A 19,815-nucleotide genomic window follows, 5' to 3' on the forward strand; every position below is an offset into this window, starting at 1 on the left:
GGCTATCAGTGTTTGTGCTATAAAATTTGAAATTAATGTTTTAAATTTGTGCTATAAAATTTGAAATTAATGTTTTAAATTAAGTCCAAGTATTTCTAATCATTGTAGAAGTAAAAAAGAAAATAGTGTGTACACGTATAGGTGTGAACAGTGTTTATTGTTACTGGGGAATTAGTCGAGGAAGTGGCTTATTTTAATGGCTGCAGAGGGGCTGCTTCTGGTGGGGCTGCTGCTGGAGGGATGCTGTGGGGGGAGGGCACTTCATAATTACCATGACTAGGGCCTCATTTGACTAAGATCTGGCTCTGGCAAACAATGGTTTATGTTGTGGGCCCAACTGTTTTCACTGGGAATGACTTTGAAATTGCTGACTCTACCTCAATGCCTTTTCCTTACCAGGAATAAGACTAACTGAGATGCATGTTGGTCACTCTTGTATATGATCTTGTAACAGTGTATCTTACAGAACCATGTGCTGCCCGCCATCAAGCCATTTGCCAGACAAAAGTCTAGAATTGCCTATCCTTTATTTCTGCTGCTCCAATCATGTGGACCCAGGTAGGCCTCATATCCTACTCTGTCTGTCCTGATATGTGCATCCAGATCCCCCATTATAAACATCAACTCATTTTTTCTGCTTTATTTAGTAGGTCCTGCAACTGCTGCCTGAATTGACTCTTTTCCACAGTATCACTATCCTGCTGTTGGCCATAGACAATCAGACTCCAGTGTAAGGATGGTGCATTATTCATAAATTCTTAAGACAACCCTGATTATCTTCTGAAGCTTCTCTCTCATCAAAATTCCCAACCATTTCTAGTCTATACTCCCCCTGAGTAGTAGTTTGTGGATTCCTAGGTTATTTGATCAGATTGTCTAATGTCTCTTAAATGGGTATGGATATTTGCCAGTGATAGATGGGTTGAGGTCCAGCCTACCCCAACCTACTCCAGGGACACATTCTAATGGCAGGAAGGGGCTATGTGCCCCTAGGATCATTATGGAATTAATAATCAGTAAATAAAGACATAACCTACAAACCCTTGGCCCAAGCTGGCTTGGATTTTTCAAAGGCAGATCCTACTTACTTAACCTCGATAAGTTATTCAGAAAGTTAATGAAGCAATAGATGAGGTGAATTCAGTACACATTACATATCGAGACCTTGGAAAGACATTTGACACTATCCTATCCTCAGGTACCACAGATAAATTCTCCCAGCAAAATGTAAATCCCTATGAAATTCACTGCACATTGTCTCACAAACATAACCCAGGAAATTAAGGTGGGCTGCTCTACCTCCTCCAAAAGATCAATCAGTAGTGCGGTACCCCAGGATTTAGTCCTTGGGCTACTCCTCTTTAGTATTTATTTCTTGGAGGTCAAATGCACTGTTAAGGGTTTATGGCTAACCAAGATTGTAGATAAACATAAACTTTGTGCAATCATAAACTCCCCAGAAGACACCAAGATCTTCCAACAAGGTCTTTCCCAAATCAATAGCCTGTGTCAAAACAATGAACTAAAACTAAATACTAAGAAATATATAACAGTATCCTTTGGTTAGCAAGAAGTCCCTTGTAACTATCACATTGACAACACACCTCTGAAAATTAGTCTTGTAGTTGGTGATCTGCGAAACTGTGTAGATCTTGAACTGTCTTTTGATCACCACATATCCATCATTGTAAGAAAGTATTTTTTTATTACACAACTTATTACTAAGGGTATGGCATCCAGGTCCAGGGATATGTTCATCACACTGTATTTTGCACTCATCAGACCAATCATTAAGTATAATGCCCCCTACTGTATGTACCTGTCCAAATATCTAACACAGGTGAATGCCCACAATGCTTTCCTGCTAAGAAAATCAAGGGACTAAATCATAAAAGCTATGTGGACCATCTCAAAGCCTTGTCCCCCTTCTCAGATTATACAGGATACTGACAGATGATCTCTGTCTCCTGTACAAAGCCCAGACAGACCCTATCCTCTCACACCTACTACACATCTGTAAATCCGATAGAGGAATAAACACCCACTCAAGACATCTCAGTCTTTTGTGCAACATAATTCGAACATGTTAGAGGGGTAGATATGCATCACAGAGAGCACCACTTCTTTGAAATGACCTTCCTCTCCACATAAGAGTACCACTCCTTTGAAATGACCTTCCTCTCCACATAAGAGTACCACTTCTTTGAAATGACCTTCCTCTCCACATAAGAGTACCACTTCTTTGAAATGACCTTCCTCTCCACATAACGCAAATTACTTTTCTCACACTTTTAAGATATAATCTAAATACATCGATGGGTAAATGCAAATTCACCCCTAGTTAGGCACCCTTGTCTATCATGAATAGGGGCAACATGTAAATGTTCTTCTCATCTCTGGGTTATTCTTACTTAAAATGCAGGAGCTAAAAACTTCATACAAATCGATGGCTAGGCTTATAAAGATCCACATGGATCAATAAACTATAAGTTGCATATGAACCTGTTAATCTTTAGGAGTGAATGGGTGACTGCCATGCTTTGACTGCAGTCCTTTTTTCCTCCTAGAGCAAAATTGTATTCAGAGAGTCTCTGAATCACTAGTGGGATACCTAGGATGTAGTCCTTTGGTATTTACTTCTTGGAGGTCAAAATCACTGTTGTTTATGGCTAACCAAGATTGCAGATGACTATAAACTTAGCGCAATCATAAACTCTCCAGAGGAAACCGATACCCTCCAAGAAGGCCTTTCCCAAATCAATAACTCATTGAGTTACCACTTTGTAAGGAACTTCTTAAGCTCAACTGGTCAGGAAATCAACCCAGGAAAAAAAATAAATGTAATCATTTTTTGCATGGGTAAGATCACAAGCAATCCCCAAGCTTAATATATGCCAACTCCATAGCTGTGCAAACATGAAGCAGAGAGATATCTTCCCAAAGAAAGGAATGGTTGCCAGAGCACACTTACAAACTGAGACATGGCAGAGGGAAGACCAAAGCACTGGCAGCAAAGGGAAGGGCTTGATACAGAAGGAGGTAGTTCTTTCTCAGTTTTCTGTATTTAATCTTACTGAATTTGTGTTTTCTGACTCTCAGTTGAATCATTGTCTAAGATCTATAGTATCAGCACATGGTTCAAAAACAGGACCAATAGCTCTATTTTTAGATGAAACCCTACAACCTATGCAGAATTCAAGGCACGTTTTGAAAAAGCTTAAAATGCTGAAAGATAAGAAATTTGATTTTTCTAGTGATGTATTGGTAACTCTTGATGTATAAGCTGTATCTACCTCTATTCCTGTTGAAGAGGGGGTTGAAAAAACACTATTTTTTCACTTCTAAAATCAGTTTTTATATATTTTTTTTTTTACCACAACTGATTCTAGAAAATAATTATTTTGTTACAAGAACTGTTGTTTTCATCAGCTGTCTGGAGTAGCTACAGGAGCAGCGATGGCACCCATTTTTGCACATGTAATTTTGGCAGAGTGGGAGGAGTTGTTTCTTTACAAGTATAAGCACATTCCGGAAGTTATGTTTTATTTACATTTTATTGAAGATTTATTCTTTATATAGAGTGGAAACAAAAGTGAACTGGAACTATTTGAACAGGCCATTCATGAGACTACCCCTTTTTTAAAGTTTACTTTTACACATGATGTACAATCTGTTTGTTATCTCGATGTATTTATTTCTAAATTAAATAATGGACTTAAATCTATTATCTTTAGAAAAAAATATTCTTGTGAACTCTTAACTAATCTACTTGAACTGCCATCCTTGGCACACTAAAATTGTGTAGTGATGAGTCAGTTTGTGAGGTTTAATAGAGTAGTTTCAGAACAGGATGACTTTACATCAGAAACCCAGATGTTAAAGTTATTTTTTGTCGAGAGTGGCTATCCCATCAGTATTGTGGAAAAAGGGATGAATGAGATATGTATGAAGCATTGGTCACATTTTGCACCCATTTTAAAGTTGGGCTTTCCATTACCTAAAAACATGATTAAAATGTGGTGATACTTGCAAGAGATTTGTTATGACTCATTCTGTTGATTCACCGGGCGTAATAAACATAGTGGAGAACAACTGGAACATTTTGTGGGACAATAATGATTTAAAGATTTAGTAGGCAAAGTCCCAAAATGTGCTACTAAGAAAAGTGATGTGAATATAAAAGGAATTTTAGAAAAAGGTGACTTATAAGAATACAGGGTTACAAAGCAGAAAAAGTTTCCTTTGCCATAATTACAAGCAGTGCAGGTTTGTAGACATCTTTGTTTTGTAAACTTAACAATGTTTCAAAAGAGTTTTATGTTAATAGCTGTTAAACATGTAAGTCTGAATAGCTCGCATATTTGCTAGGTGCACTTCATGTACCTGATTTCATGTAGGAAGATCATTAGAAGTTTGGGTGAGAGGATTTATGAATGTGTTTTAGCCTTTAAGAACAAAAATGACAGTAATGCCTTAGCTAAGCATGCCGTTAGCTATATGTCTTTTACAAGGGGCTTGTTCTGTCTTATAGAATGTTTTTAAGGATTTTAGAGGTAGTGATATAAACACAGCACTTGAATGCAATGAATTATATTGGCACATTTTATTAAAAACTGGGGTTAGCCCTGGCTTAAATGGGAATGTAAATATAAAATGTGAAATTAAAAAGAAAAGAAACTTACATTTTTTTTACTTAATGAATAGAGGTTTATGTTTTCTGTGTATTGCATTTTCTTTAGCGTTTCATTGGTTGCTAATTCTGATGTCATTAATTCATTAATATATATTCAGCTTTACTGTTGGTCACATTGTTTCTGAAGAAGTCTTGTGTATTAAAGATGAAAGTGCTAAAACATTCAAGGACCTTGCTATTGTGTGTGTGTTTTTGAATATTAGAAGTATGTCAACATTAATCTGTGAGATTTCGGAAGCTACAAGTTCTATTCTACAAGATTTGCCTCTCCCTATCTATAAAACACTGAGTTGTATACTAAAATTGAGAAAAAATTGAATTGCATTAAAATCATAAAAGATAACAAATTGAAAATGGATGAAGGAGAGTATTAGAATCACACAGCCTACCCAAATGTAGGTGAGAGACAGGCAACAAAGGACCACAAGCAGAACAACAATGGCAGTAACATTAATACTGAGGATGATTATGCTGATGAAGAATGTGAAGGTTCCCCTTTAAAGGCTCTGCTTCAATGCAAGTCACAAAGAGAGAGGGAAGTGAAACTGGATTCAGTGGGAAAATACCAACAGAGCAGCAGTTATTATAACACTCAACTCAAGATGAATTTCTTGGTATCCATGTAGCCAACACATAATAAGCCAATTGTGAGCTGAGACTCAATCATAATATCAAACATGCTTGCTAGGTAGTAGTTTCATATATGCTTATCTGTTGTGGATCACATTCATTGTCTTGTGGTGAAATATAACCAAGTAGGACCAGTTCATAAACCCTGGCAGACATCAACTCAAAATGACCTTACCTTTTCATCATATCATTAGTCTCTGGGACAGTGTCAAAACATAAATCCATAGGATGCTTCCAGTAGGACTTGTTATGTTACTACTCCATGAAGAATTTGTTAAGCACAGCTGGTCAGGAAATCAACCCAGTAACAAAATTAAATTTAATCCTTTTTTGCAGTGGTAAGATTACCTGCAATCTCTCCACACCCACAAGCTTAATATATACCAAGTACATTGTTGTGCAAACATGAAGTAGGGCAAAAACTCCGCAAGACAGGAATGACTGCCACTGCACAATTACAAATATATACCAATGACATCATTGTGCTAACATGAAGTAGGATGAAAACTCCCCAAGAAAGGAATCACTGCCAGTGCACAATTACAAATATATACCAATGACATCATTGTGCTAACATGAAGTAGGATGAAAACTCCCCAAGAAAGGAATCACTGCCACTGCACAATTACAAACTGCACTGGTAGTGATTTTCCATGGGAAATGGATGTCAGAGTTGAAGCTGGACGAGTTTTGAGTGAGTTAGGACCTCATCAAGTTTACAGTTATAATCTGTAGTGCAGTCCTATAGAGGGACGTGTAATGCTTTCTGCCAACTAATCTTGAGAACTGCACAGTTCATCTGCATTAGAATGCAACACTGTTTTCTTCGATTGCATTATAGTATGTCATCTTTATAATATGTCAAGGAAAAAATGTAACATTACAATTGTACTGCACTCATAGCTCTGTAAGAGAAAAATGATATACATGGAATTTCTTTATAACTCAAGTAAGAGTAGTAATAGTGATAATAATGCTATGAGACTGACTTCATAAATCTGCCTATATCTTTGCTGCTGAATATAATAGTATACATGTAAACTGTCTTACATCATATGGAATGTCAAACTACTACAAAATATTCATTTGTTTCAGTTTGCTGTAAATGTGTTGGACGGAAATCAGTTTTATTCTGCTCTAAAGATATTTTGCAGTTTATTTTTTTATCGGTGTCTCCCTATCACTTTATTGGCAGTCAGCCATTGCTTGACCTTGCCATCCCATTTTGTCCTCAGGCGTTTGAGCCAATCATAGAAGGCCATCACCCAGGCAGCCTTCAGCATTATGCTTAGACCTAACTCTTTTGTCTCATTGTAATCTGATGTCTGTAAATCCCACAGTGCTACCCCAATGACCCCTACCCACTTTCATGCATAAATTAAATACAGATACTCTGCTGACACACAGTTTCATGGGACCACATGTTTCAAGGCAATGCTTTTCAAAATACAAAGACATGCATTACAAAGACATGCATCTGGAGTATTGCTCTCCAGGCCTCCGCTGAAAATTGGCTTGTCCTAAATCTGACTTTTCCGATAAGCAAATATTAAATAAATAAATAAAAATAGGTTATAAACACATTTCTGCAACTCAAAATACCAGAGAAGTTTGACTAGGGCAGTCAAAGTTCATTTAAAAGGATAGTATAATTATATGTGTTTTCTTCTAAATGTGTTTACAGATGGCATTTAATCAGCAGAAAAATTAGTATTCTGTCTAATTGTCACAAAATATTTTCACACATGTATAGTCTTTACCCACTGAATAAGGGGCGTCTGCTTGAAACTCTGTCCTTACCATTCAATATGTTATATGAACGACTGGCTCTGTGACATAGAGGGATGGATCCCTTACTACAACAAAGACAGTCTGAGAGTGGTTATTGTCTCAGGCAGAGCAGGAACCAGTGAAAGCTGGGTGGGGAACAGCAGCTTCACTGGCCCACCTACATTGGGAGGGAGGAGCTTCTATTCATGATAAGTATACATCCCTGGTGATGGCCCAGGGATAAAATGACAACATTTGAGAGAGGCTAGAGTGAGTTGATGTTGTCTGCTTTGATAAGCATGATGTCACCAGCTTTGCCTAGTGAAATTATACCAAAATCCTCCACCCTGGCATACTGGGCCAGCATATGTGATACTGCAAGCTGCTCTGTTCTACTTTCCCTGCCCAATCTGCCATTGGTATGATACTCGGGATGCTTCAGGATAAATGGTGCATATAGTTATCTGGGGACACACAAACTGGAGGGAGGCAGTGCCACAAGAATTTACTGATAAGGTTCTGCAGGAGTGTGAGTCCTTCATTATGAGAGTAAAGCTCTGAGTTCTTCAGCAGGAGGTTTGCTCACTATACAGTATGCCTAAGGGATTTGTCTCAGGACTATGCTGATGGAATATTGCTGTGCTACTTTGGTGACATATAATGTACATCATCAGCTGGAAAGTTAATTCTTCCTCCCATTTTTGGTAGATCACTTAAGTAAATGGGATGGATATAGGAGGGCTGCCCATAATAAACTAATTTTGATATCTGGGGAACATGGAGCATTCCTAGTCAAGCATGTACTGGAAAAATAAGTTACTCCATCTTGGAAAATGTGTTGCAAGTGTGTATTCCTGAAAATCTTATAACTGTCCTGAACTATATCAGCTTCCTATTTGGATCTACTTGAGTCTATCAAGATACATCTGAAAACCATGGTTTGGGGCAACTTACCTACCCATCCATTGACTGAGTAAATTGCTAATGCTCAAACTCACTTGTCTAAAGGTTCCTCAACTCTGATAACTCCAATGCCCTGGACCAGCTGGTTAACACCCCAGTAGGGGTGCCAACATCCTGGATCTGGTGCTTACCAATATGGGGGAACCACTGTAGCACCCCCACTGTGGGCTTTTCCCTGGTGAGATCTGACCACAAATCAGTTTCATTCAAAGTAACTATCACACCTAACCTCCCCTTAGCAGCAACTAAACTAAAAAACTTCTCCAAAGCAGATTATAACCTCTTACAGGATGATATAAATAGCTTTACTGCACCTCCCCCCTCAGACGGACTGGCAACTATGCAAAGTTCTACATCAATGCTTTATACAAACATCTGTATAACTGCTTTAACTCATCCGTACCTCATAGGATGAAAACAAGCTCCTCAAGGAAGAGCAAATGTGCCTGGTGGATAACTGCCATTAACAAGCTTTACAGTAAGAGGGAGAAATTGCTGTCTAAGAGTAAAAGGGAGAAAGCCCTAAACTGGAAACACTCCCACCTCAGCTTAAACAAGCAAATTAGACTTTTTGTGAAGTCCTCCAAAGCAAACTGTGAATCCAAATTAGATGCCTTAACCAAGGACAACCATAGTTACATCCATAACCTAAAAGGAAATGCACAGATTTATGCCAGACTAGTAGTTAATGATATCACATATACTGAGCCTGTGGACATAGCTAACCTGTTGGCCGACAGGTTCTCTGAAAACTTCACTCCCCTGTCCCTGCCACACATACCCCATGACATCCCTACCACCTGTCCCCTACCTTATATCTCTAAAGAGCAGGTCATAAATACCCTCTCTAAGGTTCAAAAACACAGCATCTATGGGACCTGATAACATCCCAGGCTGTGTCCTACATTGGCTCCAACAAGAATTAGCATCACCATTGGGTACTCTTTTCAGTCATAGTCTAAGCACCGGCTTTGTCCCAGCTGAATGGAAAATGGTCACCATTATTCCTTTACACAAAGGTTTTGCTTACACTGACCCCGGGAACTATAAACCTACTAGGCTGACTAGCCTTATCTGCAATGCCATGGAAAGAATCATCATGGACCTTATCAAAAAAATTTAGGTAATCTCCAAGCACTTGGCTCTACTCAGTTTGGATTTGTCAAAGGGAGATCATGCCTGTTAAACCTGGTGGACTTCTTCGAGACAGTCACCAAGGCCCTGGATGAGGGGTAATCTGTGCATACAGCTTACTTACACTTTGCCAAGACATTTGACACTACCCCCCACTCATGCATCATTGACAAACTCACCCAGCTAGGTATCAACCCTTATATCATTAGTTGGGTCACTACCTGTATCACTGATAGAACACATATAGTCAAAACAAGGAATCCACCTCCAACAACAGACCTGAAATCAGTGGTGTTCCACAGGGATCAGTCCTGGGACCTGTACTGTTTGGAATCTATTTCTCCAAAATGCAAGCAAAAACTAAAGGTCTGTGGCTGACAATGTTTCCTGATGACTGCAAACTGAGAGTGGTCATAAAATCTCCAAATGATGTTAACATCCTACAAGAGGGTCTTACACAAATAAATGATTTGTGCCAAATTCATGGCCTTAAACTCAATGCAAAAAATGGATTATCATCCCTTTTGGTAAGAGCAATGTTCCTGCTAACTCCCACATCAATAGCAACAACCTAAGTATGCACTCAGTGGTGTGAGACCTGGGCACACAGGTTGACAGCACCCTTACCTTTGATCACCATGTCTCCACAGTGGTAGGAAGGGCATTCTATATTGCTCATTTCATAAGTAAGAACACTGCCTCCAGAAAAAAAGAAGTTATAACCTCCCTGTACTCTTCCCTCATCAAGCCAATAACTGAGTACAATGTCCCTTTTGGTATGTAGCTTTCCAAGCACCTGCAGCAATTGGAGAGACCACAAAGGTTCCTCACAAGAAAAATTCAAGGTCTTCACCATCTGTCAAATGTGGATTGTCTGAAATCACTGTCACTTTATTCTGTTTCATACAGACCACTCAGAGCTGATCTCTGCCTTGCATATAAAGCAATCTCTGACCCTACTTTATTGGAAATGCTGCATATCCGCAAGTCAAATGGTACACAGGTTACTCGCTCTAAAGACCTTAACCTGATATGTGGCATTAATAGAACCTAATGGAGGGACAGATTTGTCTCCAAAAGGTTACCACACATTTTGGAACAGACTCCCACTTCATGTCAAACAGAGCACCTCATTGGCCCTCTTTAAACACAATCTGGATGATTGGATGGGTAACCGTAAAGTCACCCTAGGGGTTCCACCTGTGTCCCTCTTGGACAAGGCAATAGGTGTTGATTGTGGAAATAAGGGTAGAACTTGGCTAGACTTGTAAGGGCACTAGGGCCATTAGCCTAGTAATTTCCTATAATCCTATGATCCTATGATGCCACTGTAATGTTTAAGCCACTCATTCAAAATTACTTAATTGTCCAGGTAACCTTAGTCTGCCTAGCTTTATGTTCCTATTGCTGATTTTTACATGCTTTAATAGCTGTCCAGTAGTTTTGAAGTGATGTAATCTAGCCAAAAATAATTAAATGAATAACACAAAAAACAAATAAGTAAATTATGTTGTTCTTATTGACAGTGTTGCTAAATTGGAAGAAGGCTTGCCAGATGACATACTTATGGAAGTAGAATCCTATCTGGGAAAAGCAAAAGGTGGTCACCATGGAATAACGGGAGAAGGGTCACTGCTTGAGAATGCTGCACCAAGTAAGTAGAATATATTCATGTGTAAGTGTGCATGTGTGTGTGTGTGTGTGTGTGTGTGTGTGTGTGTGTGTGTGTGTGTGTGTGTGTGTGTGTGTGTGTGTGTGTGTGTGTGTGTGTGTGTGTGTGTGTGTGTGTGCGTGTGTGTGTGTGTGTGTGTGTGTGTGTGTGTGTGTGTGTGTGTGTGTGCGTGTGTGTGCGTGTGTGTGTGTGTGTGTGTGTGTGTGTGTGTGTGTGTGTGTGTGTGTGTGTGTGTGTGTGTGTGTGTGTGAAAGTGTTTGTGTGTAAAACTAAGCTGAAATTGAATAGTGCACCAAATTATTGCACACAGGTATGAGAAATACAATCAGCAAAAACCAAGGAGCAGTACTAATAGTAATTCAGTACAGTAAGTGGTAACATTGTGACAGATACTGCTACCTGAGCATTACGTGCAAGTGCAAATATTAACATGCACGATTAATCCAGTGCCTGCATACGCACTAGTAAGTCTTACTAAAAGCAATGAGTTATGTATGCACAAGTGTCATAAACAGGACGTGCCATCCTTAGAACTATATCAAAATATAAGACTAGTAGACTAGTCACATGGAGGTGTATAATATATATCAGTAACAGTTTGGACAACTGCATGACTACAGTAGGGACATGCAGCAAGCACTCCACTGATGTATGCATGCATACCTACACATGAAGATCATGCATGTAATCAATTAACGTTTAAGCTAATTCTTGTCCCTTAAGTATGCTCCATTAAGCTGTAACTCCAGGTAAAGTAAGGATAAGCTTTGTATATTCCTTAATTAAAATAACTTACTCCAAAGTTGCACCAGCCTGGAGTGAGGTAACTTTGTAGACTCAAACCCATTTGATAGAATGGGCTTCAGTACCTGGGGTACACTGAAAAGCAAATGAAAGGCACAGAAGAAGCCCTCAACACCTATATACATTGCTTACTCTGTGATGAGACACAAACAGGATGGCAGTGATGCATTTTGTCTGTGCCAAGTAGCTATATCACAAAACATAACAGCCAAAACAAAGAGACTGACAAACAAGTAGGAATGCGATACAGATGTGGGATAATGTACAGGAAACAATGATATAACGAGACATCACAGTGCATGACATATTCCAAAAAGACTAAAGATGAATGTCTTCATGTGATGTGCAAACAAATAGGTTGGGCAGGGATATCCGTGAAAGATAATCACTGACATTCAGATAGAACAAGTACATCAATAACAGTACAGTTCCTGTACCACTGTGTAATGAACATTTCCTACCTAGTGACACAAGTGTAAACCTTACAGCAGCAGTCAGTAAAACACACACACACACACACACACACACACACACACACACACACACACACACACACACACACACACACACAAACACACAAACACATACATACATATACAAACAAACATTCACACCAGAATAAAGATATGAAGCTATTTTTTTGTTTACTTTTATAGGTTTTATGCTACTGCACACTACATACATACTGTTATGACTGGAATAAAAACAAAATAGTACAAATGAGGTTTGGAACAGACCAATTTGTCCAGGGACATCTTCGATTGGGGCTAGATAGAGTAGTGGAAATTAGGAAGATAAGGGAAGGATAGGGTTAAAGAGAAATGAGGGATGATTGGGAGGAAATATGGTAAGGGTAGGGAGGGGCTTAAAGGGTTTTAGGCAAGTGTAACTGGAGTAGGAGTCACATTTTTGGCGAGATTTTGCTACCCATCCTCCCACCCTTTTTAGTGGGGATTGCAGTTTTTCAGTTTGGGTAAGATGGAGAAGAGGGGCAGGCTTGCCCTCTTCTGTTCCCCCTCTGGTGGTGGTTGTTCATTTTAATAAGTTGGGAAAGGCAAGTGAGCGGTTGCACTGCTTGATAAGTAAATAAGCAAGCGGAGGTAAGCTGCTTATTTGGATGGAGGTAATTCAATAAATGGTAACTGAAGTGAGTGGTACACTGTTTCATAAATAAGCAAGTGGAGGTATGGACACTGCTTAGTGATCAGAATGAGCAGGGTCGCTGTCCTATGTTAATGTACATGGACGTTATTTTCACCTACACCATGATTTGGTTGAAATTATGAATTTTGGTGAAATTTATGAATATTGGCTAATAATCATGTTTATGGAAGTTTAATAAAGGTCGTCAAATGTCATTCGTTGTGATGTTTTTATTGAAGGGGGCGTGGACAATGACATCTTCAAAACAAAATGCTGCTGTATTCTGAAAGTGTGTGTGCCACCTCAGCTTGAAGATACTGCAGATATCCTGTTTGTCACAACATGTAACTGTATTGAATTTGATTGTACAAATTTCCACAGGTATCATTCCCCATTTGGGTCGGTTTGGCATACTCATTAAGGTCTTTACCTTATAAACACAAGATGCAAGGTTTGATTCTGATCACGTTATTAGCTTGGCTTAAAAATGTCCCTTCAAGACAGTTAGCCTAATATTCAGCTATGAAGGTAAGTGGGGCTAGTATAAAAGTTAAACTGTTTACTTCGCAGATGGAACAAAAAGGGTTTGATTCTCATGAAAAAAAAATGGCTAGGCTTAAATGGCCAACAAGGGCATTTAGCTTAGCACTTTCTTATGAACCTATTTCATTGTTCAGGCATCAAGATTTGTTTGACTACAGCCAGTCCCCCTACCAATCTCCTGTCTGAAAAGCATGCCCTTATATGTTGTAGAGAAATGTGTAGGTACAAGAACTCAGAGTGTTCAAAATCATAGCTGAGGTGTAACAGTAATAACAAGTTATGACATTGTATTGAACTATATGCACTTAATTTTATCTGCTGAGAAATAAAACTCTGGCATTTCTGCTGTTATTTTTGCCTCAAACATGGAACTTAGTACAGTTGCCTCTCATCACATGTTGTTATAAATCCTTACTAGAGGTGGGCTCCTAATATGATTTAATATCTTTGTAGACCAGGAAGTCTTAATGAAAAACAAAAATTACTCAGAAGTAAAATATATTCACATTGGAAAACTAGTTTAAAGGTTATTCAAAGAAAGATAGAATTAACTAAAGTCTTATACTATCAAACATCCAAACTTTTCAAGGTAATGGACAAATATAAAAATAATTAAAGACTTAGCAAATAACCATAAATGCAGATCAGTAAGTGTCTGGAATATCCTACACAAGAAATTCTTGTAGGCAAATTCCATCAGAATGACTGCCTCATCCACTGAAGATGGTATAACTTGCTTCCAGTTTTTCTTACTGCTTTTTAGCTACTTAAGAGAGAAATGAAATGTGCTTTTCAAAATACATAGGAAGTTTTTTCCCTTGTAAGTATCCTATGCTAAAGAGTCTTCTACAAAATGAATACCTGGTCCTATCATATCTTTCCCACTAGACCATGGACACTATTGTGGAAGCCTGTGAGGTTAGACAGTGGTAGAATAAATGCTGTCAGTCCCCCTTCTTCAAATCACACTTCCAAAAATATTACATACTCCTAGGCAGATGCAGCCTACATTAGCAAGAATAAGAAAAAAAAAACTGGATATTTTTAAATAAGCAAGCTCATCTTATTAGATATGGGACCTCTAATCTTATTTCCCAGTTGTATGAAACAGACTCCACGTGTGAAGACTATGCCCTCTGAAGGAACTGGTAAGCCAGAGAGATTCATAGATTCATAGATTCATAGATTAGTACTAAGCTAACTGCCCTTGCGGGCCATTGTAAGCCTAGCCAATTATCCCTTGTGAGACTCAAACACTGCACCTTGTGTTTGTAAGGCAAACACCTTAACCATTAGGCCACCCTAGATTGTCCACTTACCCCCAGTCTGGGGAATAGCGATTTCTTGAGGCCTTCAGAAATTCAGTTATGTGAACAAATGCAAAAGGTGGGGTAAAATCACAATGCTCCACCAAATGCCTGCTTGAAAAGTATGCAGATATTTCATCTGTCACTGAGACTCTGGGGTGGATTTTGTGAACTTCAAAAACAGACCATTTTAGAAGAACTTGAGCATGTTTTTTGTGTACATCAGCTAGTAACTAGAGATGAAAATTTGGATGATTAGTTCTAAGTTGTATCCCATTTTATTTCTTTTGGTACAGCCTAAGGACAGACTTTTATTTCTTTCACCAGACAGAATGTCTGAAATTACATCATTTTATGAATGACACATAATTTACAATCCATGGCCTACCATTGAATCCCATGTAAAAGATTTTAGGCATTATGTAGTTATAAATCTATGTGTAATAGCATATGTACATTATTTTGTCAGACTGTAGGACACAACATAATCATGACTGGAATACATAATACTCCTGAGTGAAATGCGATATGTAAGATTCTATACTGAAATACATAATGCACTTTTTAATTTCTCCAAGTCTTTTGGGTTTCTAATACCAAAATGGGAATAGACCCCATTCCAAAGTCAAAGTATTATTAAAGTTCATGAAATGTTTCAATCTTTGATGTCAGTCAGAAGTGCTCTTCGTAGGACCTGCAATGTGTCCAGTATGCCCTCATTCATACAGAGTTACATGTATCAGAAACATATGTAAGTACGATTATAAATTCTTTTTTATAAGACCCGTTGTTCCTGTTACTGTTGGAACTGTCTGGGTATCGTTCTTCCACATTGCCCTCATTTCCACCTGCAAATCCTGGTACTTTACGGCTTTGTGTTTCTCAGTACATAAGATACTATGGTCACTGGGTGTAGCAATTTCAATAATCAATGCTGCTTTTGTCTTTTTATCTTCTTTTATCTTCTTTTTTTTCTGGTTTTCTCGCATCTGTTTTTTGAGCTTTTTTGAACTGTTGGTAATGGGTGATCCCATGTGATATAAATATAAACTTCGTCATTTTCTATAATGCTTTGTGGTTCATGCTTCTAATTTTTTTTCAGCTACTTCAATATTATAATGTTTGCATAATCCCCAGTGCGGTCTTGCCACATTGTTATGCCTTTCAGTATACAGTCCTTCTACCATTAGTATATCACAACTAGCAACAAGATGTGAAACTGTTTCCAATTCTGTTTTACAAAATCTATGTTATCTGTGTCTCCCACATATTCAATGGACTTTGAAAACCAATGTGTACATAGTCCACTATCTTGGGCTACCAATATTAACCTTTCATCTTTTGGTTTAAATTTACCTCTCCTTAACCATTCCTGCATTCGATCCTGATCAACATGAGGTTGTTCCAAAAGTTTTCTGTACTTGCAACTATATTTATGCATTTTACACATTTCTTGCCTTCTTATCTGATCCTTCACATTATATTCTTTCTTTTGTTTTTTGGCACATTCATTTGCTGCTTGATTTTTATCTACTTCTGGTTTGATTTGCATTCCAGCTTGACACCAAAAATCTTCTCCTAAACTAAGCAGAGACATCATCTTAGACTTATTCTTCTCATGTTTTAAAACTTTTACTAAAGTTTGTGTCTTGTGAGGTCAGCAAATATGTATGTAGTCCTACAACTGAATATCTATACATGTAATCAGTTTCAAGGAGGCCCATACCTCCTTCAGAACATGGAATATGTAATCTTGGTATGCACTGATTTTTATAAATCATTTGATAAGCATGAAGGCATCCTTCTTGTTTTCCTGTCCAACTGATCCAACACCTTTTGGGGCCAGTTAATCACCCCAAAACTGTAATTTAGGACAGGAAGAGCAAATTGGTTTATAGCTTGAACTTTGTTCCTACTTGTCTGCTCCGTTTTCAGTATTAATTTTAGTCTTCTACAATATTCCTTACTAAGTTTTATTTGCATTTGTTCATGCTTTATTATTGCTCTTTCATTAATTCCCAAATATTTATACATCCCCTCTTGATCAAGTTCTTTTATATCACATTCCTGTCCCAGGCTGATGTTTTCTTGTGCTGCAGCTTTCCTGCTTTAAAGGGTGCTTTTGCACATTTATCAAGACCAAATGACATTCTTATATCATCTGAAAAAGTTTTGACCACTTACAGTTGTGCTTTCAGTTCCTTATCTGATGAAATATACAGTTTTAAATCATCCACAAAAAGAAGATGAAAAGTCTTTACACTTTGTTGTTTTCTGGGAGCCCAATTGTAGCCATGACCTAATCTGTTAAGGTGACAGCTTAATGGGTTAAGGGCAGGACAAAAGTGCAGTGGTGACAAAGAGTCACCCTGGAATATCCGCTTTTGAATTTTTATCTCTGGAATATTAATTTGTCCTTTATTATGGCTTAACTGCAAAGTGGTTTGCTACTGTTTCATGGTCATTATAATGTAATAGATCAGTGTAGCGTGTAGCTTATACATTTTTAAGAAATATTTTATCCTGCGCCTTCATATGTCTACGTACTCTACGTATCAAATAAATTCCTCTTTTCTAAAAGGGGTCATAAATATAATTCTGAAATCTATTGGAATTCTTTCTTTGAACATTTATTATCCTGAAATGTATGGTTATGTCTCCTTCTTTATCTCTGTCTCTATGTATTTGTTATGATTACCTAGATTTGGGCATTGTATAGTTGTACATATTTCCTTTTTGTTTTTGTTGGATATATTTTGGATTGTAAAGTTGTTTATTTTTGGATGTTTAAGGAAAAAAAAAATAAAATAAAAAGAATTTAAAAAAAAAAAAAAGAAATATTTTATCCATGAAAGTAGGATACTGTCAAATGCTTTTTTATAGTCTATCCATGCCATACTTAGATTTTTCCCCTTTTTACAGTTCTCCATTATGACTTTATTTGACAACAAATGAGTCTCTGTTCCATATGACTTTCTTTGTTACCCTTTTGTTCTATTGCCATGATTGAGTTTTCTTCTAAATGACTAAAAACTCTGTTGGCATTAATTCCAGTATGTAGTTTATACATCATCAGAAGGCAAGTTGTTGGTCTATGGTTTTAGGATAGCTTGCAGATTCACTCTTAAGTAGGAGTATTGTTTTTCCTTTTCCTGTTGCTAACTAGGTTGACATCTATTTGGGGTCTGTAAATAATAGTTCTTACTTGTTGTTAAATCTTCTTGTAGTATAAAGATGTTAATACTTTTAGCCAGAAGTTAGGTAATTCATCTAGGCCTGGGGTTTTCCAATCAGGAGCTTTTCTTAACTTTGCTTCAATTTCTCTGGCCATTACATCAACCCCTTTCAGATCCTTTATATTTGAACTTCTTATTTTTTCTTTTACTTCTTCTGTCCATTCCGCATCTTTGTTATGTTCCGCAGGATTTTTATAGATATTTCTCCAAAATGTGTCTCTATCATCTTTTTTTGGTTGGTATTTCAATTCCTTTTGCCTTGTTTCTCAATTCTCTATAAAACTCTTTTGGGTGATCAATAAATTGCTTATTTTGTACTTTTCCTTTATAGTTATCTGCATATCTTCTAAGTGTTTCTGCCTGTGCTGAGTTTTTAGTTTATTATTTGCAATAGTGCATGACAGATCCTGATCTGTCAGATACTGTGCATTGATTTTATCACGTCTCTCTTTCTGAGCATTTCTAACAGCCACACTTCTTATTTTAATTGCTTTATAGTTTTCTCTATTTGATACTTCCATGATGGCATTTGATTTCTCCCCTTCCTTTTCTTTACTGCCCTGTATTTCTGTGGTAAGACTTTATCTTTTATTAATTTAGCTGTACAGTAATATACCCTATTTACTTCTGTTATATTGCACACATTTCGGCAAACAGTCCTAATTACTGTGTTCATTTGTTTTATCAAACTTCTAACATTTTGAGTTTTATTGACTTTCTGTACTTTCTGTAGTCTGTCTCTTTCATTGATTTTATCCTATCACATCCATTGCTCTTTCATGTGGGAACTCAGTGGCCTATCACTCCACCACATTGACTGCATCAGAGTTGCCACAGTTTCCTGTTTCTTTCCTTGCTGTGTAGCTGTAACTGAATTTTGTACTGGTTTCCTATAGAAGGCTGCAAAATATCTTCATATAGCAACTAATCGCATGTTTCTTGCTCCACTGGTTTCTCCTTAATTTGGGGATCCATTGCTCTATCCTGCTGTGGTGTTATCAGGGTTAGATTTTCTACACTAAATCCTTCACTTTGCCTGTAATCCATAACCTCGGTTTCTATTTTTTAACTTTCCCATTGCTAATCCTCTTTTCCACTTCATTTTCTTATATTTTTTGTATTGCAAAATATTCCATAACTGGATGCCTTTGCCTGTATTTCTCTTCAAATATCTTTGCTGCTGCCTTTTTGTATTGATTAGTTTTGCTTTCTCCTTTGAGTACATATTACACCACATTAAATCTCTCTTTCTTTCCCATGTCCTTATTTCTTTAGCTGTCTCCTGTTTCTCCATACTTGGGGGACTCATTGTTCCATCATGCAGTGATGCAACCTCTGTTAGACTTTCTACACTGAATGCTTCATTTTACAGGTATTCCATAACTTCTACTTTACTCATTTTCTGTTATATGTTCCCTGTTTGTGATCTTACTTTTGTATTTTGAAATTTTCCATATCTGGATGCATTTTTCTGTATTTATCTTCAAATATCTTTGGGGCTGCTTTTTACATTGCACTGTATCAGATTTCTCTTTCTTTCCCATGTCCATATTTCTTTTTTATACCTTTCAAAAATCTCTAGATTTTGTTCTTTATATTTTTGTACCTCCTCAGTAACTTATTTTTCCATACTGCCCAAGGTTTCTTGGTCTATATAATGTTTTTCATAAATCTGTTGTATTAATGAACACAACATTGCATTTGAAGCTTTTTACAGTTTTTTCTTCTCCAAGTATTTTTCTTTCCTCTAATTTCCATCTTAATCTTTTTGTGTATCTTCTGTCTGAAAATTCTGGGCTTCTTGCGTAATAGTAACAATACATAATTTCTTTCTTATCCTAAATAGTCCACGCAATCATCTTTATGGCTCTTTTTTGCCTATCAGATTTTGTGATTTTTATAGACTACTATTTCTGTCTA

General features: G+C 37.4%; 1 protein-coding gene across 1 annotated transcript in view; it reads left to right on the forward strand.

Annotated features, from left to right (window-relative positions):
- The window catches only part of LOC122814238 (dynein axonemal heavy chain 5-like), a 3,525,594-nt gene that overhangs the window by 2,552,809 nt on the left and 952,970 nt on the right, over positions 1-19,815 (forward strand). Inside the window, exon 85 of the mRNA XM_044086840.1 lies at positions 10,717-10,844. Within this exon, the coding sequence (XP_043942775.1) occupies positions 10,717-10,844 (128 nt within the window). The remainder of the gene's footprint in view (positions 1-10,716; positions 10,845-19,815) is intronic.

Source organism: Protopterus annectens, chromosome 1.part1 (assembly GCF_019279795.1).
Source record: "Protopterus annectens isolate FY-2018-M chromosome 1.part1, PAN1.0, whole genome shotgun sequence".
In the NCBI taxonomy this organism is placed as follows: domain Eukaryota; kingdom Metazoa; phylum Chordata; order Ceratodontiformes; family Protopteridae; genus Protopterus; species Protopterus annectens.